We start from the raw sequence: 27,754 nt of genomic DNA, 5'->3' as shown, positions 1-27,754 counted from the left end.
AGCGGGTGCCGCTGCAACGGATGCAGCTGCACACACCACAGCGGCTGGTGGTGTCCAGCTGTCCGGCGATCTGTCGAGCCTCCTGCTCTTACTGTCCTCGCTCCTCTGCGTCGTCACTGCTGTACCAGCTGCTCCTCCGTGCTAGCTGGCTCAACACACTGCTGCTGTGGCACGGTCATCTGCCTGCTGCAGTCGATGTTTAGGTCCATTCCTCGCCCTAGGAAGGGGAGGAAGAGGAGGAAGGTGGGCCAGCAGCAAGAGCAGCCAGCTGGCTCAGTGTGTGTGTGTGTGTGTGTGTGTGTGTGTGTGTGTGTGTGTGTGTGTGTGTGTGTGTGTGTGTGTGTCAGTCGCTCGAAGCTCAAACTCCGCTCGGGAGCAGCAGTGGGGGCGCCTCTTGTCCACTACCTTCACTGGGGTCGTCTTAACAAGCTCCCTCTGGTCGTCGTACCACCCACCCTGGTCGTACCACACTCCCTGTCTCTTCCTCGTCGTACCACACTCCCTGTCTCTCCCTGGTCGTACCACACTCCCTGTCTCTCCCTGGTCGTACCACACTCCCTGTCTCTCCCTGGTCGTACCACACACCCTATACGTCGTCCAGTACGACCCTGGTCGTCCAAAGACCTGCCCTTAAGTCCGTCTCGTATATCCAGCAGTCGTTCGGTTCCAACACCTCCCTGGTCGTCCCACTACCCCTTCCCCTGGTCGTCGTCCCACTACCCTTCCCTAAGGGGGTCGTCCCGCACTTCCTGTGGTCGTCTCCTACCACTGACCCCTGGGGGTGACCAATCCCGCAACCACAGGGTAGTCCCACCGCCTGACGACGGAGGAACCCAGGCGATGGTTAATACAATCTCTCGCTACGCGTCCGCCACACGACGTATTAACCCAGGCGATGGTTAATACGATCTCTCGCTACGCGTCCGACACACGACGTAGGAACCCAGGCGATGGTTAATACGTATACACTCTCGCTACGTCCGATACACGACGGAGGAACCCAGGCGATGGTTAATACGATCTCTCGCTACGCGTCCGACACACGACGTAGGAACCCAGGCGATGGTTAATACGATCTCTCGCTACGCGTCCGACACACGACGTAGGAACCCAGGCGATGGTTAATACAATCTCTCGCTACGTCCGATACACGACGTAGGAACCCAGGCGATGGTTAATACGATCTCTCGCTACGTGTCCGACACACGACGTAGGAACCCAGGCGATGGTTGATACAATCTCTCGCTACGCGTCCGATACACAACGTAGGAACCCAGGCTATGGTTAATACGATCTCTCGCTACGCGTCCGACACACGACGTAGGAACCCAGGCGATGGTTAATACAATCTCTCGCTACGCGTCCGACCTTGTTCAATCTCTTCACTACGACACTTTTATCTATACTTCCGTGGCCCTCGGCTAACTCCCTCCCTCACAGCAATCTAAGTACTGGGGGCGTCCCTACAGGACACCGGGACCAATACTTGGGGCGTCCCTACAGGACACCAGAGCCAGTACTGGGGGCGTCCCTATAGAACACAAGGACCAGTACTGGGGGCGTCCCTATAGAACACAAGGACCAGTACTGGGGGCGTCCCTACACGACACCAGAACCAGTACTGGGGGCGTCCCTGCAGGACACAGGGACCAGTACTGGGGGCGTCCCTGCAGGACACAGAGACCAGTACTGGGGGCGTCCCTGCAGGACACCGGGACCAGTACTGGGGGCGTCCCGGCAGGACACTAGAACCAGTACTATGGGCGTCCCTACAGGACACAAGGACCAGTACTGGGGGCGTCCCTGCAGGACACCGGGACCAGTACTGGGGGCGTCCCTATAGGACACAGAGACCAGTACTGGGGGCGTCCCTACAGGACACCGGGACCAGTACTGGGGGCGTCCCTGCAGGACACCGGGACCAGTACTGGGGGCGTCCCTGCAGGACACCGGGACCAGTATTGGGGGCGTCCCTGCAGGACACCGGGACCAGTACTGGGGGCGTCCCTACAGGACACAGGGACCAGCACACGAAGGGCGTCGCTGCAGGACACAGGGACCAGCACCCGAAGGGCGTCGCTGCAGGACACAGGGACCAGTACACGAAGGGCGTCGCTGCAGGAGTGTGTGCGCGTGTCTACGGAGGTGGTAAAGGGGTACTCACCGTTGCTGTCGCTGGGGAGCGCGGGCGGGAAGGCGTCGGCGGCCGGCTCCTCGGAAGTGGCGGCCCGGTTCAAGTGGGACTTCCTCTTGTGCGACTTGTCCTTCTCATCGCCCGTCGCCGCCCGACGCCGGCCTCCGCCGCGCCCCTCGCTGCCGCTCAGGGCCGAGTCGGCCGACCAGTCCCCGCCCACGGCCGACCGCCCCTCAGCCTGTAGGTCGGGGTGGGGAAACCACAACACAGAATGAGTCTGACATGTAATCCAGGGGGGCGCGGGGCGCACGACGGGGTTGGGTGGGGGGCATTTGGAGTCGATGGAAAAATAGAGCAAAGATGAATGAGTGAGTGAGTGAGGGTGTGAGTGAGTGTGTGAGGGAGTGAGGGTGTGATTGAGTGAGGAAGTGAGGGTGTGAGTGAGTGAGGGTGTGAGTGAGTGAGGGTGTGAGTGAGTGAGGGTGTGAGTGAGTGAGGGTGTGAGTAAGTGAGGGTGTGAGGGTGTGAGTGAGTGAAGGTGTGAGGGAGTGAGGGTGTGAGGTTGTGAGTGAGTGAGGGTGTGAGTTAGTGAGGGTGTGAGTGAGTGAGGGTGTGAGGGTGTGAGTGAGTGAGGGTGTGAGTGAGTGAGGGTGTGAGTGAGGGTGTGAGCGAGGGTGTGAGTGAGTGAGGGTGTGAGGGTGTGAGGATGTGAGGGTGTGAGTGAGTGAGGGTGTGAGTGAGTGAGGGTGTGAGTGAGTGAGGGTGTGAGTAAGTGAGAGTGTGAGTGAGTGAGGGTGTGGGGTGTGAGTGGAAGAGGGTGTGAGTGAGTGAGGGTGTGAGGGAGTGAGGTAGTGTGAGGGTGGATGGGCGCGTCAGGTGGCCGCTCCCGAAGATGGTCACACAAGGCGTGACATGGAAGCCACCAGCGCACGTCTTTGGTTCTCACTAGCTTCACCGTGATGACGGAGGTGATGATGGTGATGGTGGTGATGGTGGTGGTGGTGGAGATGATGGTGGTGGTGGTGGTGGTGATGGTGATGGTGGTGGTGGTGATGATGATGGTGGAGATGATGATGGTGGAGATGATGATGATGGTGGAGATGATGATGGTGGAGATGATAATGATGGTGGAGATGATGATGGTGGTGGTGGTGATGATGATGATGATGGAGATGATGATGATGATGAAGAAGACGAATGAAGATGATGATGGAGACGATGATGGTGGAGATGGTGGGGGTGGTGAGAGGGGGGGTGTGCGCACATCAAACCCCCATCTCGCCTGATGGGCTGGGAGGGGCGCCCGCCCCGCCCGCCCTCGGGAGCTGTGTTGGAGATATATGACAGATAAAGGACGAAATGTGTTGCAAAAATAATTTGACTCGCAAAGGGATTTTTTTCTAACTTCCTTGCGATCTTAAAAGCATGAATAGGTCGAGAGAGACATATATGACTATATGATATAATATAATATACTATAATATAATATAATATAATTATGGCTTTGATATAAGGTAAAACAGCATGAATAAGTCGAGAGAGACATATATGACTATATGATATGATGTAATATAATATAATATAATATAATATAATATAATATATAATATAATATAATAATGACTTTGATATAAGATAAAACAGCATGAATATGGCGAGAGAGACATATATGACTATATAATATAGTATAATAATGATTTTGATATAGGCAGAACAGCGTGTATATGACATGAGAGAGACATATATGACTATATGAAATGATAAGAATTCTCATATAGGTAGAACTAAAATTAAGGGAAATGGAGTGTATCCTTCAGTAAAAAAGTCTACTATATATATATATATATATATATATATATATATATATATATATATATATATATATATATATATCACCTCTATGCGAAAAGGATTCGAACCCGGGTCAAACATATGACTATCTGGGAGCCTGGTTTCGAACCCTAGACACATTAAGGAGAAGGTAAATGAATGGGATAGGTATGGTTATGAAGGAATGGGGGAGGGGGCTACAGTAACAGGCCGTGAAGGGTGGAGGGGGCTACAGTAACTGGTAGTGATGGGGAAAGGGGGCTACGGGGGCTACAGTAACTGGTGGTAAGGGGGATTGGGGGGTCTACAATAATTAACTGTAAAGGGGAAAGGGGCTACAGTAACTGGTCGTGAAGGGGAAGGGGCTACAGTAACAGGCCGTGAAGGGAAGGGGGCTACAGCAACTAGTTGTGAAGGGGGCAGAGAGAGAGAGAGAGGGGAGGGGAGGGGGCTACAGCAACGAGTCTTGAAGGGGAAGAGAGGAAAGGGGGGTACAGCAACTGGTCTTGAGTGGGGGGGTGGTGTGTAGCCATGAAAGGAGGGGAAGGGGGGAGGGAGAAGGAGGGGGAGGGGGGAGAGAGAGGAGGAGGGAAGGTGAGCTACAGTCAACAAGCCATGAGGGTGGAGAGAGAGAGAGAGAGAGAGAGAGAGAGAGAGAGAGAGAGAGAGAGAGAGAGAGAGAGAGAGAGAGAGAGATGATGATGTTAGGTAAAAGGGGGAGGGGGGAGATACAGAAAGGGGGAGAGAGGATACAAAAAGGGGTAGGGGGGATACAGAAAGGGGGAGGGGGATACAGTAACGGGGAGGGGGTACAGAAAAGAGGAGAGGGGATACAAAAAGGGGGAGGAGGGGGATGATAGGGGAGGAGGGGAGATACAGAAAGGGGGAGGGTGGATACAGAAAGGGGGTGGGGGATGATACAGAAAGGGGGGGAGGGTGGATACAGAAAGGGGGTGGGGGATGATACAGAAAGGGGGGGAGGGTGGATACAGAAAGGGGGAGGAGGGAAGATACAGAAAGGGGGAGGAGGGATGATACAGAAAGGGGGAGGAGGGATGATACAGAAAGAGGGATGATACAGAAAGGGGGATGATACAGAAAGGGGGATGATACAGAAAGGGGGATGATACAGAGAGGGGGATGATACAGAGAGGGGGATGATACAGGGAGGGGGATGATACAGAAAGGGGGAGGAGGGATGATACAGAAAGGGGGAAGATACAGAAAGGGGAAGGAGGGATGATACAGAAAGAGGGATGATACAGAAAGGGGGATGATACAGTACCTGGTCTTGCAGACGCTTGAGGTGGGCGCGCTCCGGGGTTGCCTCCGACCCTCCACGTTCCCCCACACTCTCTGCAACCACAGAAAACAACCCCACGTCAACCACGGCAGATAACACACACACACCACGTCAACCACGGCAGACCACACACACCACCACGTCAACCACAGAAAACAACCCCACGCCAACCACGGCAGATAACACACACACACCACGTCAACCACAGAAAACAACCCCACGTCAACCACGGCAGATAACACACACACACCACGTCAACCACAGAAAACAACCCCACGTCAACCACGGCAGATAACACACACACACCACGTCAACCACAGAAAACAACCCCACGTCAACCATGGCAGATAACACACACACACCACGTCAACCACAGAAAACAACCCCACGTCAACCACGGCAGATAACACACACACACCACGTCAACCACAGAAAACAACCCCACGTCAACCACGGCAGATAACACACACACACCACGTCAACCACAGAAAACAACCCCACGTCAACCACGGCAGATAACACACACACACCACGTCAACCACGGCAGACCACACACACCACCACGCCAACCACAGAAAACAACCCCACGTCAACCACGGCAGATAACACACACACACCACGTCAATCACAGAAAACAACCCCACGTCAACCACGGCAGTTAACACACACACACACACCACGTCAACCACAGAAAACAACCCCACGTCAACCACGGCAGATAACACACACACACCACGTCAACCACAGAAAACAACCCCACGCCAACCACGGCAGACAACACACACCACCACGTCAACCACAGAAAACAACCCCACGTCAACCACGGCAGATAACACACACACACACCACGTCAACCACAGAAAACAACCCCACGTCAACCACGGCAGATAACACACACACACCACGTCAACCACAGAAAACAACCCCACGTCAACCACGGCAGATAACACACACACCACCACGTCAACCACAGAAAACAACCCCACGTCAACCATGGCAGATAACACACACACCACGTCAACCACAGAAAACAACCCCACGTCAACCACGGAAGATAACACACACACACCACGTCAACCACAGAAAACAACACCACGTCAACCACGGCAGACAACACACACACACACACCACGTCAACGCACACACACACACACACACAACACCTCAGTTGTGTAAGCAATAAATACCTATGTGTCTTCTCCTACATGTGACTCACTAAATTATCTGAGATAAAGACTAGATTATCTGAGATAAAGACTAGATTATCTGAGATAAAGACTAAATTATCTGAGATAAAGACTAAATTATCTGAGATAAAGACTAAATTATATGAGATAAAGACTAAATTATATGAGATAAAGACTAACTTATCTGAGATAAAGACTAAATTATATGAGATAAAGACTAAATTATCTGAGATAAAGACTAAAATATCTGAGATAAAGACTAAATTACTGAAATCAAGACTATATTATCTGAGATAAAGACTAAATTATCAGAATTAAAGACTAAATTATCTGAAATAAAGACCAAATTATCTGAGATAAAGACTAAATTACTGAAATCAAGACTATATTATCTGAAACAGCGACTAAATTATCTGAAATCAAGACTAAATCATCTGAAACAACGACTAAATTATCTGAAATCAAGACTAGATTATCTGGATCAATCAGAATAGCCTTTAATTCAACAGTAGAAGCCATCAAAATTACAGCAATCATCGCTGTATCACCTGTCATAACAAGGATAAACCCTTACACTAAATTCTACGATAAAAAGAAAAAAATAATGACCATTAATTAAGGCAGTAATTAACCCTTCAATTAAGGCAGTAATTAACCCTTCAATTAAGGCAGTAATTAACCCTTCAATTAAGGCAGTAATTAACCCTTCAATTAAGGCAGTAATTAACCCTTCAATTAAGGCAGTAATTAACCCTTCAATTAAGGCAGTAATTAACCCTTCAATTAAGGCAGTAATTAACCCTTCAATTAAGGCAGTAATTAACCCTTCAATTAAGGCAGTAATTAACCCTTCAATTAAGGCAGTAATTAACCCTTCAATTAAGGCAGTAATTAACCCTTCAATTAAGGCAGTAATTAACCCTTCAATTAAGGCAGTAATTAACCCTTCAATTAAGGCAGTAATTAACCCTTCAATTAAGGCAGTAATTAACCCTTCAATTAAGGCAGTAATTAACCCTTCAATTAAGGCAGTAATTAACCCTTCAATTAAGGCAGTAATTAACCCTGGTGTATCACATTACATTGATTTCCACTACAGCATCATACACCGTCCTGGAAGTCGAAAATAGAGTGACCGTACACTCAAATGTCGGGGCCGGCGTCCATCCTGGGTAATGTATGGATGTTATCTATCATCCGATTTCTCTATCATCCGATTCTGTTATCTATCATCCGATTCTCTTATCTATCATCTGATTCTGTTATCTATCATCCGATTCTCTTATCTATCATCCGATTCTGTTATCTATCATCCGATTTCTCTTATCTATCATCCGATTCTCTTATCTATCATCCGATTCTCTTATCTATCATCCGATTTCTCTTATCTATCATCTGATTCTCTTATCTATCATCCGATTCTCTTATCTATCATCCGATTCTATTATCTATCATCCGATTTCTCTTATCTATCATCCATTATATTATCTATCATCCGATTCTCTTATCTATCATCCGATTCTCTTATCTATCATCTGATTCTCTTATCTATCATCCGATTTCTCTTATCTATCATCCGATTTCTCTTATCTATCATCCGATTCTCTTATCTATCATCCGATTCTCTTATCTATCATCCGATTCTCTTATCTATCATCTGATTCTCTTATCTATCATCCGATTTCTCTTATCTATCATCCGATTTCTCTTATCTATCATCCGATTTCTCTTATCTATCATCCGATTCTCTTATCTATCATCCGATTCTCTTATCTATCATCCGATTCTCTTATCTATCATCCGATTCTCTTATCTATCATCCGATTTCTCTTATCTATCATCCGATTCTCTTATCTATCATCCGATTCTCTTATCTATCATCCGATTCTCTTATCTATCATCCGATTCTCTTATCTATCATCCGATTCTCTTATCTATCATCCGATTTCTCTTATCTATCATCCGATTCTCTTATCTATCATCCGATTTCTCTTATCTATCATCCGATTCTCTTATCTATCATCCGATTCTCTTATCTATCATCCGATTCTCTTATCTATCATCCGATTTCTCTTATCTATCATCCGATTCTCTTATCTATCATCCGATGCTCTTATCTATCAACCGATTCTCTTATCTATCATCCGATTCTCTTATCTATCATCCGATTCTCTTATCTATCATCCGATTCTCTTATCTATCATCCGATTCTCTTATCTATCATCCGATTCTCTTATCTATCATCCGATTCTCTTATCTATCATCTGATTCTCTTATCTATCATCCGATTCTCTTATCTATCATCCGATTCTCTTATCTATCATCCGATTCTCTTATCTATCAACCGATGCTCTTATCTATCAACCGATTCTCTTATCTATCTGAAACCCTCCGCCCTTCCCTTCTCTCTCAATCACCCCCCTTCCCCTCCCCTCCCTTCCCTCCCCTCCCCCCCCCAGAAACCAGGTACGCGCGCGTGTGGTACACGTACCTCCACCCCGCGTGGTACACGTCCCTCCGCCCTGCGTGGTACCTGGTAACTTGCGTGACACACATGTAACGTCGTGCGTGGTACGCAAACAACGGTGCGTGTACCGCTTGCGGTACGCAAACAACGGTACGTGTACCGCTTGCGGTACGCAAACAACGGTACGTGTACCGTTCGCGGTACGCGAGCCTGAGTGACGGTCAACTAAATAAAATGAAAAAAAAAGAGTATTTTTCTAAATAAAGTTTCGACACCATTTCATAAACTTATTCTCTCTTCATCTTAAGTAAAGCTTTATACTTAAGAATTACTTAAAATTCTAAGTATTTAAGTGGTTAAAAAAAAAAATATGGGGTTATAAGTGTAAGTTTGTGCCACTGAGAGAGGCTTGTGGCCATCACATGACGTGTGTGTGTGTGTGTGTGTGTGTGTGTGTGTGTGTGTGTGTGTGATACAGGTCACGTGACTGCTTAGCCCTCATCCAACCCAGGTGAGGTCATCCACCCCACCGCAATCATCCGCCGGGGGAGATCAGCCGTCAATTCTGGCCATCGACCGCGTTAAACCCCCTCCAACCTCCTCCCAGGTCAACCACCCACCTGAACCCTTCAACGCCCACGTCAACCATCCACCTGAAACCTTCAACACCCACGTCAACCACATACCTGAACCATTCAACACCCATGTCAATCATCGCCTGAAACCTTCAACACCCACGTCAACCACATACCTGAACCCTTCAACACCCATGTCAATCATCGCCTGAAACCTTCAACACCCATGTCAACCACATACCTGAACCCTTCAACACCCATGTCAATCACATACCTGAACCCTTCAACACCCACGTGAACCACATACATGAACCCTTCAACACCCATGTCAACCACATACCTGAACCCTTCAACACCCATGTCAATCACATACCTGAACCCTTCAACACCCACGTCAATCACCCGCCTAAAGCCTTCAACACCCATGTCAACCACATACCTGAACCCTTCAACACCCATGTCAATCACATACCTGAACCCTTCAACACCCACGTGAACCACATACATGAACCCTTCAACACCCATGTCAACCACATACCTGAACCCTTCAACACCCATGTCAATCACATACCTGAACCCTTCAACACCCACGTCAATCATCCACCTGAACCCTTCAACACCCATGTCAACCACATACCTGAACCCTTCAACACCCATGTCAACCACATACCTGAACCCTTCAACACCCATGTCAATCACATACCTGAACCCTTCAACACCCATGTCAATCACATACCTGAACCCTTCACACCCATGTCAACCACATACCTGAACCCTTCAACACCATGTCAACCACATACCTGAACCTTCAACACCCATGTCAATCACATACCTGAACCCTTCAACACCATGTCAACCACATACCTGAACCCTTCAACACCCATGTCAATCACATACCTGAACCCTTCAACACCCATGTCAATCACATACCTGAACCCTTCACACCCATGTCAACCACATACCTGAACCCTTCAACACCATGTCAACCACATACCTGAACCCTTCAACACCCATGTCAATCACATACCTGAACCCTTCAACACCCATGTCAATCACATACCTGAACCCTTCAACACCCATGTCAATCACATACCTGAACCCTTCAACACCCATGTCAATCACATACCTGAACCCTTCAACACCCATGTCAATCACATACCTGAACCCTTCAACACCATGTCAACCACATACCTGAACCCTTCAACACCCATGTCAATCACATACCTGAACCCTTCAACACCCATGTCAATCACATACCTGAACCCTTCAACACCCACGTCAACCACATACCTGAACCTTCAACACCCATGTCAATCACATACCTGAACCCTTCAACACCCATGTCAATCACATACCTGAACCCTTCAACACCCATGTCAATCACATACCTGAACCCTTCAACACCATGTCAACCACATACCTGAACCCTTCAACACCCATGTCAATCACATACCTGAACCCTTCACACCCATGTCAACCACATACCTGAACCCTTCAACACCCATGTCAATCACATACCTGAACCCTTCACACCCATGTCAACCACATACCTGAACCTTCAACACCCATGTCAATCACATACCTGAACCCTTCAACACCCATGTCAATCACATACCTGAACCCTTCAACACCCATGTCAATCACATACCTGAACCCTTCAACACCCATGTCAATCACATACCTGAACCCTTCACACCCATGTCAACCACATACCTGAACCCTTCAACACCCACGTCAACCACATACCTGAACCCTTCACACCCATGTCAACCACATACCTGAACCCTTCAACACCCACGTCAACCACATACCTGAACCCTTCAACACCCACGTCAACCACATACCTGAACCCTTCAACACCCACGTCAACCACATACCTGAACCCTTCAACACCCATGTCAACCACATACCTGAACCCTTCAACACCCACGTCAACCACATACCTGAACCCTTCAACACCCACGTCAACCACATACCTGAACCCTTCAACACCCACGTCAACCACATACCTGAACCCTTCAACACCCATGTCAATCACATACCTGAACCCTTCAACACCATGTCAACCACATACCTGAACCCTTCAACACCCATGTCAATCACATACCTGAACCCTTCAACACCCATGTCAAACCAACCAAAAAAAAAAAAAAATAAAAAACGTGGCACGGGCCAAGCTCGGCCTGTAAACGCTCCAACGTTATTTAATATCTTTTCAAAGGTAACGGTGTCTGAAAGCGTTTAAATTCCGTCAGAGCACCTGTTAACGGTAAAGACTCTGCTGGCTGTAACGGGAGATATAAACGGGAACCTCAGCTAACGGGAGATATAGCTGGTTTACGTATAAAATAAACGCAAAGTGGCCGTTATTCGTACCACGTATCGATAGGTTCCGTATTTAAGAAAAAAAATTAAAAAAAAATAAAAAACGCCCGGAAGGAGACACCCAAAACATGACACCTTATAATAAAATGGCTACGAGGCCGTTAAAAAAAATGGCCACGAGGCTGTTAAAAAAATGGCTACGAGGCTGTTAAAAAAAAATGGCTACGAGGCTGTTAAAAAAATGGCTACAGCTGTTAAAAAAATGGCTACGAGGCTGTTAAAAAAATGGCTACGAGGCTGTTAAAAAAAATGGCTACGAGGATGTTAAAAAATGGCTACGAGGCTGTTAAAAAAATGGCTACGAGGCTGTTAAAAAAAATGGCTACGAGGCTGTTAAAAAAAATGGCTACGAGGCTGTTAAAAAAAAATAGCTACGAGGCTGTTAAAAAAAATGGCTACGAGGCTGTTAAAAAAATGGCCATGAAGCTGTTAAAAAAATGGCTACGAGGCAGTTAAAAAAAAGGTGTACTTTGGAAACACCGGATATCGACAGTTTAAAAAAAAAAAAAAAAGACCCCGCGAAACGGGTCGTTTAAAATCCTTGACACTAACGCTGTTACGACCCACATCATATGAACTATTAACCCCCCACCTATCATAACGACCCAATTTGTATTTTCTTATCCTATTTTTTTTATCTCCCTATTTGTACATACCCTATTTCATACAGTTAACCCCTATTTTATATGAAGCATTTATAACGAACCAATTTGTATTTTCTTCTATTTTTTCTCCCTATTTTCACATACCCTATTTCATCAGTTAACCCCTATTTTATATGAAGCCTTTACAACGACCCAATTTGTATTTTCTTATCCTATTTTTTTTCATCTTACTATTTGTACATACCCTACTTCATCCATTTAACCCCTATTTTATATGAAGCCTTTACGAACCCATTTGTATTTTCTTATCCTATTTTTTTTCATCTCCCTATTTGTACATACCCTATTTCATACAGTAAACCCCTATTTCATATGAAGCCTTTACGAACCCATTTGTATTTTCTTATCCTATTTTTTTCATCTCCCTATTTGTATATACCCTATTTCATACAGTTAACCCCTATTTTATATGAAGCCTTTACGAACCCATTTGTATTTTCTTATCCTATTTTTTTTCGCTCCCTATTTGTACATACCCTATTTCATACAGTTAACCTCCTATTTTATATGAAGCCTTTCTAACGAACCAATTTGTATTTTCTTATCCTATTTTTTTTATCTCCCTATTTGTACATACCCTATTTCATACAGTTAACCCCTATTTTATATGAAGCCTTTATAACGAACCAATTTGTATTTTCTTATCCAATTTTTTTTCATCTCCCTATTTGTACATACCCTATTTCATACAGTAAACCCCAATTTTATATGAAGCCTTTCTAACGAAGCAATTTGTATTTTCTTATCCTATTTTTTTCATCTCCCTATTTGTACATACCCTACTTCATCCATTTAACCCCTATTTTATATGAAGCCTTTACGAACCCATTTGTATTTTCTTATCCTATTTTTTTTCATCTCCCTATTTTCACATACCCTATTTCATACAGTTAACCCCTATTTCATATGAAGCCATTACGAACCCATTTGTATTTTCTTATCCTATTTTTTCTCTCCCTATTTGTACATACCCTATTTCATACAGTTAACCCATATTTTATATGAAGCCATTACGAACCCATTTGTATTTTCTTATCCTAGTTTTTCTCTCCCTATTTGTACGTACCCTATTTCATACAGTTAACCCCCTATTTTATATGAAGCCTTTACAACGAACCCATTTTGTATTTTCTTATCCAATTTTTTTTCATCTCCCTATTTGTACATACCCTATTTCATACAGTAAACCCCTATTCTATATGAAGCCTTTATAACGACCCAATTTGTATTTTCTTATCCAATTTTTTTTTCATCTCCCTATTTTCACATACCCAATTTCATACAGTAAACCCCTATTTCATATGAAGCCATGCTTCACCTCACCCTGGTCCCAATTTCGCCTCAAGCGGCCTTCCCCCCCCACTCCCCCTACTCAACTCCCAATACTAATCCCCTATAATCCCTATTTCCCCTCTTAATCACCCGTAATTCTAACCCTCCCTATGACCCCTATTTCCCCTCTCAAGACCCCTATTTCCCCTCTCAATCACCCTTAATTCTAACCTCTCTATGACCCCTATTTCCCCTCTCAATCATCCGTAATTCTAACCCCCTCCCTATGACCCCTATTTCCCCTCTCAAGACCCCTATTCCCCTCTCTCAATCCCCTGTGTCTCACCTCCAGGTCCGGGTTCAGGTCTCGTAATGACCTGGTATTATCTCCCCCGTTATCTCCCGAGGACACACCCCCAGGGTCAACCCCCAGTCGTCTCTCCAGGGGTCAGCCATCTCCACCTCCTCCTCCTTCTCCTCCGCCACCTCCTCCTCCTCTTCCGCCACCACCTCCTCCTCCTCCTCCTCCTCCTCCGCCACCTCCTCCTCCTCTTCCGCCACCACCTCCTCCTCCTCCTCCTCCTCCTCCGCCACGTCACTACTAGGCCCATTCACCACCCCCGCTTCATCTTACGCACGCTTTTAAACGCGAGAGACGCTTTTAAACGCGAGAGACGCTTTTAAACGCGAGAGACGCTTTTAAACGCGAGAGACGCTTTTAACGCGCGAGACGCTTTGAGCGCGAGAGACGCTTTTAAACGCGGGAAACGCTTTTAAACGCGGGAAACGCTTTTAAACGCGGGAAACGCTTTTAAACGCGAGAGACGCTTTTAAACGCGAGAGACGCTTTTAAACGCGAGAGACGCTTTTAAACGCGCGAGACGCTTTGAGCGCCAACGTTGTAAACGCAAGAGACGCTTTGAGCGCCAACGCCTTTAAACGCGAGAGACGCTTTAAAGGCCGGCGGTTCATTGTGACCTTCTGCGAACCGCGTCTTATATCACCCTTGGTTCTAACCAATGTGGTTTGTCTAATCTAACGATGAGAGACGGAACCACACCCCCCCCCCCCCACAGGCCGTTTGAGGTCACCAGAGCCGGTTGTCCGCTGCGCCGGTGCCTCGTTATCCGGTTCACCCACTTAACCTCTTCGGTTGACGCGGGTGGGAACACGTCGCTAAACCGATCTAAGAAAGAACTCTCTCTGGTGTCTTCTCTGATCCGGTCTGCTCTCTCTCTCTCTCTCTCTCTCTCTCCTTTCCGGATAACAATCGACCCGTTTCATTCACTCATTTTCTTTCTTTCTTTCTTACTGATCTTCCTTCTTCCTTCCCATGGCCACAGTTGTATAACCAATTACACTCACCATGGCCACAGTTGTATAACCAATTACACTACCCCATGGCCACAGTTGTATAACCAATTACACTACTCCATGGCCACAGTTGTATAACCAATTACACTACCCCATGGCCACAGTTGTATAACCAATTACACTCACCATGGCCACAGTTGTATAACCAATTACACTACTCCATGGCCACAGTTGTATAACCAATTACACTACTCCATGGCCACAGTTGTATAACCAATTACACTACTCCATGGCCACAGTTGTATAACCAATTACACTAACCATGGCCACAGTTGTATAACCAATTACACTACTCCATGGCCACAGTTGTATAACCAATTACACTACCCCATGGCCACAGTTGTATAACCAATTACACTACCACATGGCCACAGTTACATAACCAATTACACTAACCCATGGCCACAGTTGTATAACCAATTACACTACCCCATGGCCACAGTTGTATAACCAATTACACTAACCATGGCCATAAGCATATAACCAATTACCAGTGTTTTACCACAACACTATTTTCTCCCACCTATTACCACTGTCTAACCATCTACGCCCGTATGTATTTTTCCACCAGTTAACCAATTTCACGACCCATTAACCCTAGCTTTCCACCCAATTACGAGCGATTTATCAACCGGGCTCCTTCTTTCTCCCCACCTCCCCACTAACCAACCAATCACCTCTTATTTCAGTACCAATTACGACCACGAAATCACTTCCAGGCCCCGACGTCAAAACTGAAAGTCTTGGGAGCGCGACCAGGACGCCTTCAAGGGCCCGCCTTGAGAGCTGACCAAGAACCATGGGTGATGGGGTGGTACTTTTAGGTCTTACCCACTTAAAACAAGGCTCCCCCCTCCTGTTACCCTGTTTTCACACCCTAAGACCACTGGTTTTTAGTCCAGAGCCTGCTTCATCGCCCCCTTGTTTTAACCCGTTAAGACACTCGTTTTCCTTGCCAAGATCCCTGTTTAAGGGCCAAGACCTCTGGTTTTACCCCCTATGCCACTGTTTAAGGGCCAAGACCTCTGGTTTTACCTCCTGCGGCACTGTTTAAGGGCCAAGACCTCTGGTTTTACCCCTATGACACTGTTTAAGGGCCAAGACCTCTGGTTTTACCCCCTACGGCACTGTTTAAGGGCCAAGACCTCTGGTTTTACCCCCCTATGACACTGTTTAAGGGCCAAAACCTCTGGTTTTACCCCCTATGGAACTGTTTAAGGGCCAGGACCCCTGTTTTACCCCCTATGACACTGTTTAAGGGCCAAAACCTCTGGTTTTACCCCCCTATGACACTGTTTAAGGGCCAAAACGTCTGGTTTTACCCCCTATAACACTGTTTAAGGGCCAAAACCTCTGGTTTTATCCCCCTATGACACTGTTTAAGGGCCAGGACCCCTGTTTTACCCCCAAAGACTATATCTTGAACGCCAAGGACCCCTGTTTTACTGGCTTAAGACCCCCCTTGCTTTACTCGCTAAGACCCTATTCTTTTTTTTTTTACCCCCCTTTAAAACCCCTGTTTTGAAACACCCCCTAAAGCCCCATCTACTATTTACCCCTTAATCCTCCCCCCTCCCCTTGTTTTCTATTCCACCCCCACCACCTTACAAAACTTACCCCTCCCCCCTTTTGTCCTACCCCATAAGACCCCCCTCACCACTGCTTTACCCTAAACACAACTTGATGACCCCTCACTTGAGTTATATCCGCTGGAGTAATGTTTACCATACACCCCCACACCTTTCCCCTCACCTTCCCCTCACCCCCTTGAACAGCACTACCCCTCCCCTCCTCCCCTAAGGTAACACATCTATCGACTTGAGGCAAACAGACATCTTGTGTTTCACAGGCCTCGCCGCGCGCCCCCCTACCACACACACACACACACACACACTCGTGTTCACCAGCCTCTGCCACCACGTCGCAGCGGCCTCCCCTGTCGTCACCTCCAACGACAACCAACCACGACCTCCACCACCCAAAGCCCCTCCTCCTCCCCTTCCTCCCACTCCAACCTGTCCCACACACACACACACACACACAGAGGCAGAGACAGACAGAGGCAGACAGGGAGAGAGAGAGAGAGAGAGAGAGAGAGAGAGAGAGAGAGAGAGAGAGAGAGAGAGAGAGAGAGAGAGAGAGAGAGAGAGAGAGAGAGAGAGAGAGGCAGACCCAGACAAGCAGACAGACAGACAGACACACACACACACACAGAGGCAGAGAGAGAGAGAGAGAGAGAGAGAGAGAGAGAGACAGACAGACACACACACACACACATAACACCTTCACGTTTAAGTGTGGACCACCACAGTATCTTCGCACACGACTTCTTGCTTCGCTGCAGAAGGCGATGACGAGGAAGACGACCCCGCGTCTCCCAACGACCTCTCGTTATTTCCCTCCTCACCAATAATTCATTTATTTTCCTTGCCTTTCTCTTTACTTCTTGGTCCTTTATCTTTACTAACCTGGTGTCTTTATTCGTCTCCTACGACGCGCATAAATGGCGTTAGAAAAGTACCCTCAATTTTGTCTCCCATGTTTCAACTGGACGGGAAGGGGGGAGTAAATTAGGGGGGTAGAGTGTAAATTAGGGGTGAGGGGGGAGTGTAAATCAGGGTTAAGGTGGGGGATGGATGGGGGATGGATGGTGTAAGTTCATCTCAGAGATAATAATCCGTTCCACTGTTCCGTTCCTACCCGGCCCGGCCCGTACATCCGTCCCCCATAACCCCGTGCGTGTGTATTCCGGGGTCCTCCTTACACATGATCGAGGGAGGCGGGCGGGAGATGGGGACTGTGGCTTCCTACCCCACACACACACACACCCAGGCCTCCAGGCCTGTGACGGACACACACACACACACACACACCCAGTCCTCCAGGCCTGTGACGGACACACACACACACACACCCAGGCCTCCAGGCCTGTGACGGACACACACACACACACCCAGTCCTCCAGGCCTGTGACGGACACACACACCCACACACCCAGTTCTCCAGGCCTGTGACGGACACGCACACACACATCCAGTCCTCCAGGCCTGTGACGGACACACACACACACACACACACACCCAGTCCTCCAGGCCTGTGACGGACACACACACCCACACACCCAGTCCTCCAGGCCTGTGACGGACACACACACACATCGCGACAACTCGGGCCGCCCCCCCCCCCTCCTCTCTCTCTCTCTCTCTCTCTCTCTCTCTCTCTCTCTCTCTCTCTCTCTCTCTCTCTCTCTCTCCCCGGATCATGTAGTCCATCTCTATTGATTATCTATAAGGCGGAAAAAAGACGTTGCTCCTCGCTCTGTCTTGTCCTTCCCTCCCTCCCTCTCCCTCTTTTCCCTTCACTGGCAGCAGCAGCAGTAGTAGTAGTAGTAGTAGTAGTAGTAGTAGTAGTAGTAGTAGTAGTAGTAGTAGTAGTAGCAGTAGTAGCAGTAGTAGTAGTAGTAGTAGTAGTAGTAGTAGTAGTAGTTGTTGTAGTAGTAGTAGTAGTAGTAGTAGTAGTAGTAGTAGTAGTAGTAGTAGTAGTAGTAGTAGTAGCAGCAGCAGTAGTAGTAATATAGCAGTAGTTGTAGTAGTAGTAGTAGTAGTAGTAGTAGTAGTAGTAGTAGTAGTAGTAGTAGTAGTAGTAGCAGTAGTAGTAATAGTAGCAGTAGTAGTAATAGTAGCAGTAGTAGTAATAGTAGTAGTAGTAGTAGTAGTAGTACTTCGAGGGGGAGTGCTTAAAGTGCCGTGCGATGGGGTTGAAGGAGGTGGAGGGAAAAGGGGGCGCGCCGGTCTGGTTCTCGTGGCACAGGGAGAGGGAGGAGGGTGTATGTCTGCCTGCTAGTGGAGGGGAGATGATACCACCAAGTCCGTATGATAGGATGATGGCCAGGTCACGCGTGGTAGGACTAGAGGCAGAGGCTGTCTTGGGCGTTGTAGAGGACGAGGGAGGAGGAGGAGGAGGAGGAAGGAGAGCGGAGAGCTGGCTGGCAGATAAGGGAGTTACGGGGAAGGTGGCTGGCAGATAAGGGATGCATAGCGGTGATCGTAGAGACGGGAATACTGCGTATCATCTTTGATATGGCTAATGTGGGACCGGCTCCACGATGGTGGTGGTGGTGGGGGATATATGTCTCTCTCTCTGTCTCTCTCTCTCTCTCGAGGCTTTAAGGAGAGATGATGGTTGGAGAGGGGGAGGTAAATGTGGTGGGTGGGTGGATGTATGCAGTAGCTGTGGTAGAGGCTGCGGTGAGAGGGTCATTTAGTAAGCGAGGGGGCGTTGGTGTGACATGTGACGGGGTTAATGACCAGGTCGATCACAGTCTTGGAGTCAGGGGGACTGGGTGTATGGCTTCGCTGACGATGTGGCGGTATCCTGTGGCCCGTCACAGGAGGAAGGAAGGTCACAGGAGGGGGGTTATGGGTTATACAAACGTGATGGAGGGGCTAAGGGAGTGTCCACAGTAAGACTCGGGCTATGATCCAGCTGATAACAAAGGGCGAAGTCCAGGTTGTGCTGCTGTGATAAAGGGCTTTTGTTCCAGGTGGCAGCAGCTAGGACGGGGGATGTAAACGAGTGATGGCTGAGAGTGTGTGTGTGGGGGGGTGGCGGCTGTGTTCAAGCTGCTGTCGGGTGTGTGTAGCGTCGAACTGTGTGTGTGTGTGTGTGTGTGTGTGTGTGTGTACCTGGCCGATGGCAAAGGATGGAGGAGGAGAGGCTGGGAGAAAACGTATGGGACTTTTAGTGAGGTGGTGCTGGAGATCCTGGCCACGTCTGTGCATTGGAGTGAAACCCAACAGCCTCAAACTTTTCAAAACGCCTCTCACGTTGAGACTGAGTAGCGATATGGGCACTTGAGTTCGGGGCAAAGTGGGGGAGGGTTGGGGTTTTTGGTCTTGGAAAGGCCATATTGGTGGAGGAACTCGCTGGAAGGCCACAGACGTCCATACGGAGGGAGGAACTCGCTGGGAGGAACTCGCTGGAAGACCACAGACGTCCATACAGAGGGAGGAACTCGCTGGAAGGCCACAGATGTCCATACAGAGGGAGGAACTCGCTGGAGGGCCACAGAGACTCATGTAGAAGGAGGAACTCGCTGGAAGGCCACAGACGTCCATGCAGAGGGAGGAACTCGCTGGAAAGCCACAATTGGGAGGAACTCGCTGGAAGGCCACAGACGTCCATGCAGAGGAATGGAACTCGCTGGAAGGCCACAGACGTCCATGCAGAGGGAGGGAGTTACGACGTCGCCAGCATCGTCAGGGTAAAAAGAAAAAAAAATAGTTCTTGGGAGGAGGACCCAGGTGAGCTTGCCAAGAGAGGGAAAGCAGAGGTGTTCCAGGAGCCACCCCCACATCCCTCCAGCGCCTGGAAGACTTTCTGACCTGCTGCTTCAGTGACCTGCTGGTCGCCCAGTGACCTGTGGGTCCACTGCCCTACTGGTCGAGTGACCTGGTGGTCCAGCGACCCAATGGTTGGCAGGTTCAGTGGGCCATCGACATGTTGGCCGGGCCGGCCATCCAGGACCATCCACCCGCCCACCTGCTGGTTTACAATTTCACTGACTCACTAATCTGTTGCCAAGCTGTTTTCTTCTTCTTCTTCTTCTTCTTCTTCTTCTTCTTCTTCCTTTTGGTTTATCAATGAACGGGTTTTATCGACAACGTGGTTCGATGTGGAGTCTAGGGAAGGTGTGTTCGTTCTCTCTCTCTCTCTCTCTCTCTCTCTCTCTCTCTCTCTCTCTCTCTCTCTCTCTCTCTCTCTCTCTCTCTCGTGTCAGCCCTACCTACCTTTAACTCGTTAAGTAATCTGATACTGTGGATGGAGATGAATGGTGCGAGCAAAGAAGAAGAAAAAATAAGAACAATTGGACGCATCCATAAAGGGGGTACATGGGAGGAGAGAGGTAAGAGGCAGAGACATCAAGAGCAGAGGAGACGGAGTGAGTAATTTGAAAGTCCGTTGAATGTCTGACGGCAAAGTGGAAGACGATGTAGGGCGCTCGGGTCGGAGAGGTGTGTGGGGGTGTGTGTGTTTAGTGAGAGCCACGGCCCAAGTCGTTTGTTGGAAAGATGAGGAGGTGGTGAAAGCCTTGCGTAAGACGAAACGTGGCAGGCGGCTGGAGTGTGAGGTGTGGCAGCTGAATTTCTACAAAGAAAGGGAGTTAGTTGGGATTTCCAGTGTAAGTATACATCAGGGTTCGATGCCCGAGAATGAATGAATGTGAGAAATACACAGGGGAAACAAGAGGGATTTGCGTGAGGCACTTAGGGACCTAGAGAAAACATACGATGGGGGTCGATACAGAGGAGCAACTTGCACCACACAGGTCAACCAGAGAGAGCAACTCTCACCAAACAGGTCAACCAGGTAGAGCAACTCTAGGTCAACCAGGCAGAGCAACTCTCACTTGACATATCAACCGCACGCCATCTACTGTGATCAGAAAGTAAGTGAGGGAAGTCTGATCACTGGAAATACAACCAAAAGCCCCTCCATAACTCGAGTGAGTCACAAGAGGACTCAAGAGAGAGAGAAAGAGACACACACACACATCCAGCGAGGCAGCGTCGGGTCGGGGAATCTAGCGGAGCGGGACGCAGTGAGGGACATTAGCCATACCAAGCCCTAAGCCTTTCCGCGTCGCGCCTCCTTATATATATATATATATATATATATATATATATATATATATATATATATATATATATATATATACGCACAGTAACGCCACACTCCGGACGCTCGTCCGATCCACCCATTCTTACGTCTTGCCTCAGCGTCGGACGCTCGAACCGCGGAGGAAGGTCGACGCATCGCGCGGGATACCCGCCGGCGTCGCCGAAGGGAAGGAAGAGGAGAGAGAGAGAGAGAGAGAGAGAGAGAGAGAGAGAGAGAGAGAGAGAGAGAGAGAGAGAGAGAGGACGACGGGAGGCGTCCGGCCTCACGTGAAGCCCCCTGGTGTCCACACTACTCGGGAAGCTTCAGGTATCTGCCCGCCGCCACACGCCCCCCCACCGTCAGGAAGTGGGCGGACGACCTCCAGCGACCTATCGCTTGACGGACGGGAGGGTCATTGTCTGGCCAAACCTGGACGCTGGGGAGGCGTGCGTCCAGGAGGAGGCGTACGGGATGGGAAGGGACCTGGTCCAACGAACCAGTTCCAAGACACGCTGTGCATGCGAATCATCCGTGGGAACACTATTATATACATTCTTCTCCTCCTCCTCCTCCTTCTTCTTCTTCTTCTTCTTCTTCTTCTTCTTCTTCTTCTTCTTCTCCTCCTCCTCCTCCTCCTCCTCCTCCTCCTCCTCCTCCTTCTTCTTCTTCTTTCCCCCCAGCCATCATCAACACCACCCCCCAATAACGAGCAAAACCCGCCCTTGAGGGCCACAAATATGGGGCAATAATGCAATCTGGGTACTGGTCGCATATCTCCCGTACCTGGAAAACGGCTTCCATTTCCAGCCAGGGAGGCAAAAAAAAAAATGAAAGAAAGAATAAAAGAAAAAGGTCGTACTGTTCACAGGAGGAGGAGGACCGAAAAAGGTCGTACTGTTCAAAGGAGGAGGAGGAGGAGGACCGAAAAAGGTCGTCGTACTGTTCACAGGAGGAGGAGGAGGAGGACCGAAAAAAGGTCGTACTGTTCACAGGAGGAGGAGGACCGGCGCGGGGGGTGGTGTCGCTCCTTCGGCCGCGCTGGAGTACCAAGCCTCAGTTGGACGGGCGATCCAGGCACCTAGATTGAGGGACCTGAAGGATCTATCGCCGTTCTGCCGTTATCTTCCCTCCGGACCTTCTCTGACGGCACCCTCGAGAGAGAGACGACCCTCCTCCTCCTCCTCCTCTACAGCAGCAAACACACACCACCACCACCGCCCTCCTCTTCCCCAGTCTTCGACTCCCTGACCTCCTCCTCCTCCTCCGTCCACCCCGCCACCACCTCGAGTCAACACTCCCAAACAACCCCAACTTCTCCTCCTCCTCTTTCCTCCTACCGGAGTTCCCTCCCACCCCTGCGCGTCCACGTCACCTTCAGTCAGCCCGTCAATAAAGATGATACTCATGGCCATATTTCCAGCCACCTGGACCCGGAGCGCAACCATTCCGGAGGAGTCAATACACACACACACACACACACACACACACACTCAGGCCGCCGGCCCTCCACTCTCATCTTCCTAAATGCTCTTGTTTTTCTGTATCTTTTTTTTTCATCTTAAATCACGCTGCTTCGACTGCCCTCCAGAGGCATGTGTGTGTGTGTGTGTGTGTGTGTGTGTGTGTGTGTGTGTGTGTGTGTCGCAGTTCGCCCTAAGACGTCCGTGTTTATGGAAAACGTGCACCCGGGCGGTGAGAGGCAGTACTCACGAGGCTGTGAGGGGGAGGCAACCTGTTGCAATAAGCCTCTCGCTCTCATCGCTCGATGCACAAACGGCTCGTCCCCCATATAGCACCCAAATTCCCACTCTTTCTTTCTTTACTTTACAAGATCTAAAACAAAGCGAAGGAAAAAACAAAAATGTACCTTCACCATTCATGGAATATCTTTTCATTATTTTTCAGTCCACAATTTTCCCTTTTCTCTTTTTGTTCCGTTCAATAACATGTTATCGGGTCCGGCACGGAGCGACGCTTTCACCATATCTATCCACCTCTCTCTCTCTCTCTCTCTCTCTCTCTCTCTCTCTCTCTCTCTCTCTCTCTCTATCCTCCCTTACCACCGTGTGTCCCGTGGCCACAGAAGGACGCTCTCTAAACCTATCCCAAACTCTTCTAACATCAGCCCGACGTCCGAGACGAGACGAATATTTCCACTCTGCGACCAGAGGGCCTTCGTCGCCCTGGTGTTCCATACTCCGTCCTAGGAGAAGGAGGAGGAGGGTGTGTGTGTGTGTGTGTGTGTGTGTGTGTGTGTGTGTTTCCCTCCCTCCCTCAACACTCTACGCCACAGTGGACCTGTCCGTCCGTTCACGCCCTTTCAGCGTCCTCCTCCGTCAGGAGTCGAGCTCACACTAGCTGGAGGATCTGTCTTGTTCACTCTAGCTTTCTCGAAGTTAGTCTGCCATGCAAAGCATGTTTAGCCTATATTTAACACATGGTTTAACCTATATTCAACACGTGTTTTAACCCATATTTAAACACACGTTTTAACCCATATCTAACACGTTTTAACCTATATCTAACACACGTTTTAACCAATAGTTAACATATGTTTTAACCCACATTTAACCACACGTTTTAACCCATATTCAACACGTTTTAACCCATATCTAACACGCTTTAACCCATATTTAAACACACGTTCTAACCCATATTTAACACGTTTTAACCCATATTCAACACGTCCTAACCCCACATCTAACACATTTTAACCCATATCTATTATGTTTTAACCCCATTCTAACACGTTTTAACCCCATATCTAACACGTTTTAAACCATATTGAACACGTGTTTTAACCCCTATTTAAACAAATGTTTTAACCCAAATTTAACGTTTTAACCCCATATTTAACCACATCTTTTAACCCATATTTAACACGTTCTAACCCACATTTAACACATGTTTTAACCCATATCTAAATACAGGTTTTAACCCCATATTTAACACATATTCTAACCGATATTTAACAATCTGTTGCTGCGTTTGATCACTTTGATCCCCCAATACCCCCCCACCCCCCCGCGCCTTATTAATTGAACTCGGGTTTTCGTAAACTGTATTTCTTCATATCAATCAATCCAAAATACAATAGATTACTACACCTTGATGTATCGTCGCCATGTGGGTACTAGGCTATATCTAGCAATACAATATGTTGTATCCTCATGTTAGTTTAGCGTATCTAGCAATACAATATGTTGTATCCTCGTGTTAGTTTAGCGTATCTAGCAATACAATATGTTGTATCCTCGCGTTAGTTTAGCGTACCTAGCAATACAATATGCTGCATCCTCATGATAGTTTAGCGTACCTAGCAATACAATATGCTGTATCCTCATGTACGTTACTATGCAATATACAATGTAACAATACAATAATCTTAATTGCTCAAAATATTTCTATTATAAGAACATACAAAAACCTCTCAAGTGTGGCAACATAACGAAGCGGAGCACGCTAAAGGGGTAGCGCACGAAATGACACCAGATGAGTGTTGGCAGTAGTGTGTGTGTGTGTGTGTGTGTGCGTGGGTGCGCGACAACACCACGACTAGCTTCCACCACACGCTGGTCACCAGACAAGTGTTGGCAGTAGTGCGTGTGTGTGTGTGACACCATCACCCGCTTCCACCATACGCTGGTCATAAGCCAGGCGTTGTCAGCGGTACGTGTGTGTGTGTGTGTGTGTGTGTGTGCCACCAACACCAGCCACCAACACACACGAGACACCAACTCTCCCTGTATGACTCGTTGCCTTCCACACCCTCCTCCTCCTCCTCCTCCTTGACACTACCCAACCTCCCTCACGTCCCCAGCGAGGCGAGGACAGAAGACCTCCCCCCGCCTCACCAATGGGTCAACCACACCCCCAACCTTCAACCTCCCGACACACACACTCCTTCAACCTCCCGACACACACACCCCTTCAACTTCCCGACACACACCCCTTCAACCTCCCGACACACACACCCCTTCAACTTCCCGACACACACCCCTTCAACCTCCCGACACACACACCCCTTCAACCTCCCGACACACACCCCTTCAACCTCCCGACACACACACCCCTTCAACCTCCCGACACACACACCCCTTCAACCTCCCGACACACACACCCCCTTCAACCTCCCAACACACGCCACTTCAACCTTCCCGACACACACCACCTTCAACCTCCCGATATACACACCCCTTCAACTTCCCGACACACACACCCCTTCAACCTCCCAACACACACCACTTCAACCTCCCGACACACACACCCCTTCAACCTCCCAACACACGCCCCTTCAACCTCCCGACACACACACCCCTTCAACCTCCCAACACACGCCACTTCAACTTCCCGACACACACCCACCTTCAACCTCCCGATATACACACCCCTTCAACTTCCCGACACACACACCCCTTCAACCTCCCAACACACGCCACTTCAACCTCCCGACACACACACCCCTTCAACCTCCCGACACACACACCCCTTCAACCTCCCGACACACACACCCCTTCAACTTCCCGACACACACCCACCTTCAACCTCCCGACACACACCCCTTCTACCTCCCAACACACGCCACTTCAACCTCCCGATATACACACCCCTTCAACTTCCCGACACACACACCTTCAACCTCCCAACACACACCCCTTCAACCTCCGGACACTCTCCCCTACTCTCAAAATCACGACACTCCCTCCTCCGTCTGTGTGTCTCCCGCTTCCTTAAACGCGCACCTCTGGGCACCACAACGCCGCGTGTACTCGGTTCGTGCAGCATTCAACGCCTCCTCCCCGTGCGGAGGTTACGTTTCGCATGCAATATCCTCCTCCGCCAGTCTTGTCGACCTCCCCCTCCTCCCGCCGCGTGTGCACACACACACACACACACACACACACACACACATACACACGCCCCCGCCGTACGTCCCCTCATGCATCCCTGTGATCGCTAGGAGTGTGGCGCTATGACCAGCACGGCTTCATTACGACGAAATAACCTCTTCGCCACGACACCCAGCGGGTCTCACTCCTAACCACAAGGCAGATGGCACGTATCCTCCACACACTGTCTCTTTTAGACGTAGCGTGCATCCTCATGCTGGCAGCACCCACGTCACAGTGCGACACATGAAGGCATCTCTTCCATGTCTCTCTCTCTCTCTCTCTCTCTCTCTCTCTCTCTCTCTCTCTCCCCCCCCCCCCACCTTCCCGTATACATATCTATTCCAGGACCTCCTCCCCTCCCCGTCTACATATCTATTCCAGGACCTCCTCACATCCCCGTCTACATATCTATTCCAGGACCTCCCCACCTCACCGTCTACATATCGATTCCAGGACCTCCCCACCTCCCCGTCTACACATCTATTCCAAGACCTCCCCAACTCCCCGTTTACCCATCTATTCCGGTACCTCCTCCCCTCCTTGTCTACACATCTATTCCAGGACCTCCCCAACTCCCCGTCTACACATCTATTCCGGTACCTCCCCACCTCCCCGTCTACATATCCATTCCAGGACCTCCCCACCTCCCCGTCTACATATCTATTCCAGGACCTCCCCACCTCCCCGTCTACATATCTATTCCAGGACCTCCCTACCTCCCCGTCTACATATCTATTCCAGGACCTCCTCCCCTCACCGTCTACATATCTATTCCAGGACCTCCCCACCTCCCCGTCTACCCATCTATTCCGGTACCTCCTCCCCTCCCTGTCTACACATCTATTCCAGGACCTCCCCGTCTACCCATCTTTTCCGGTACCTCCTCCCCTCCCTGTCTACACATCTATTCCAGGACCTCCCCGTCTACATATCTATTCTAGGACCTCCCCTTTCCGTCTACACATCTATTCCAGGGCCTCCCCACCTCCCCGTCTACATATCTATTCCAG

General features: G+C 48.8%; 1 protein-coding gene across 1 annotated transcript in view; it reads right to left on the bottom strand.

Annotated features, from left to right (window-relative positions):
- Positions 1–27,754, bottom strand: part of LOC139746688 (uncharacterized) — a 682,159-nt gene that overhangs the window by 371,434 nt on the left and 282,971 nt on the right. Inside the window, 2 exon segments of the mRNA XM_071658129.1 lie at positions 2,165–2,372; positions 5,250–5,320. Of these exon segments, the coding sequence (XP_071514230.1) occupies positions 2,165–2,372; positions 5,250–5,320 (279 nt within the window).

This window comes from Panulirus ornatus, chromosome 66, assembly GCF_036320965.1.
Source record: "Panulirus ornatus isolate Po-2019 chromosome 66, ASM3632096v1, whole genome shotgun sequence".
NCBI lineage: Eukaryota > Metazoa > Arthropoda > Malacostraca > Decapoda > Palinuridae > Panulirus > Panulirus ornatus.
Note: the sequence above shows the minus strand (reverse complement) of the source record. Positions and strands in the feature narration are given on the sequence as shown.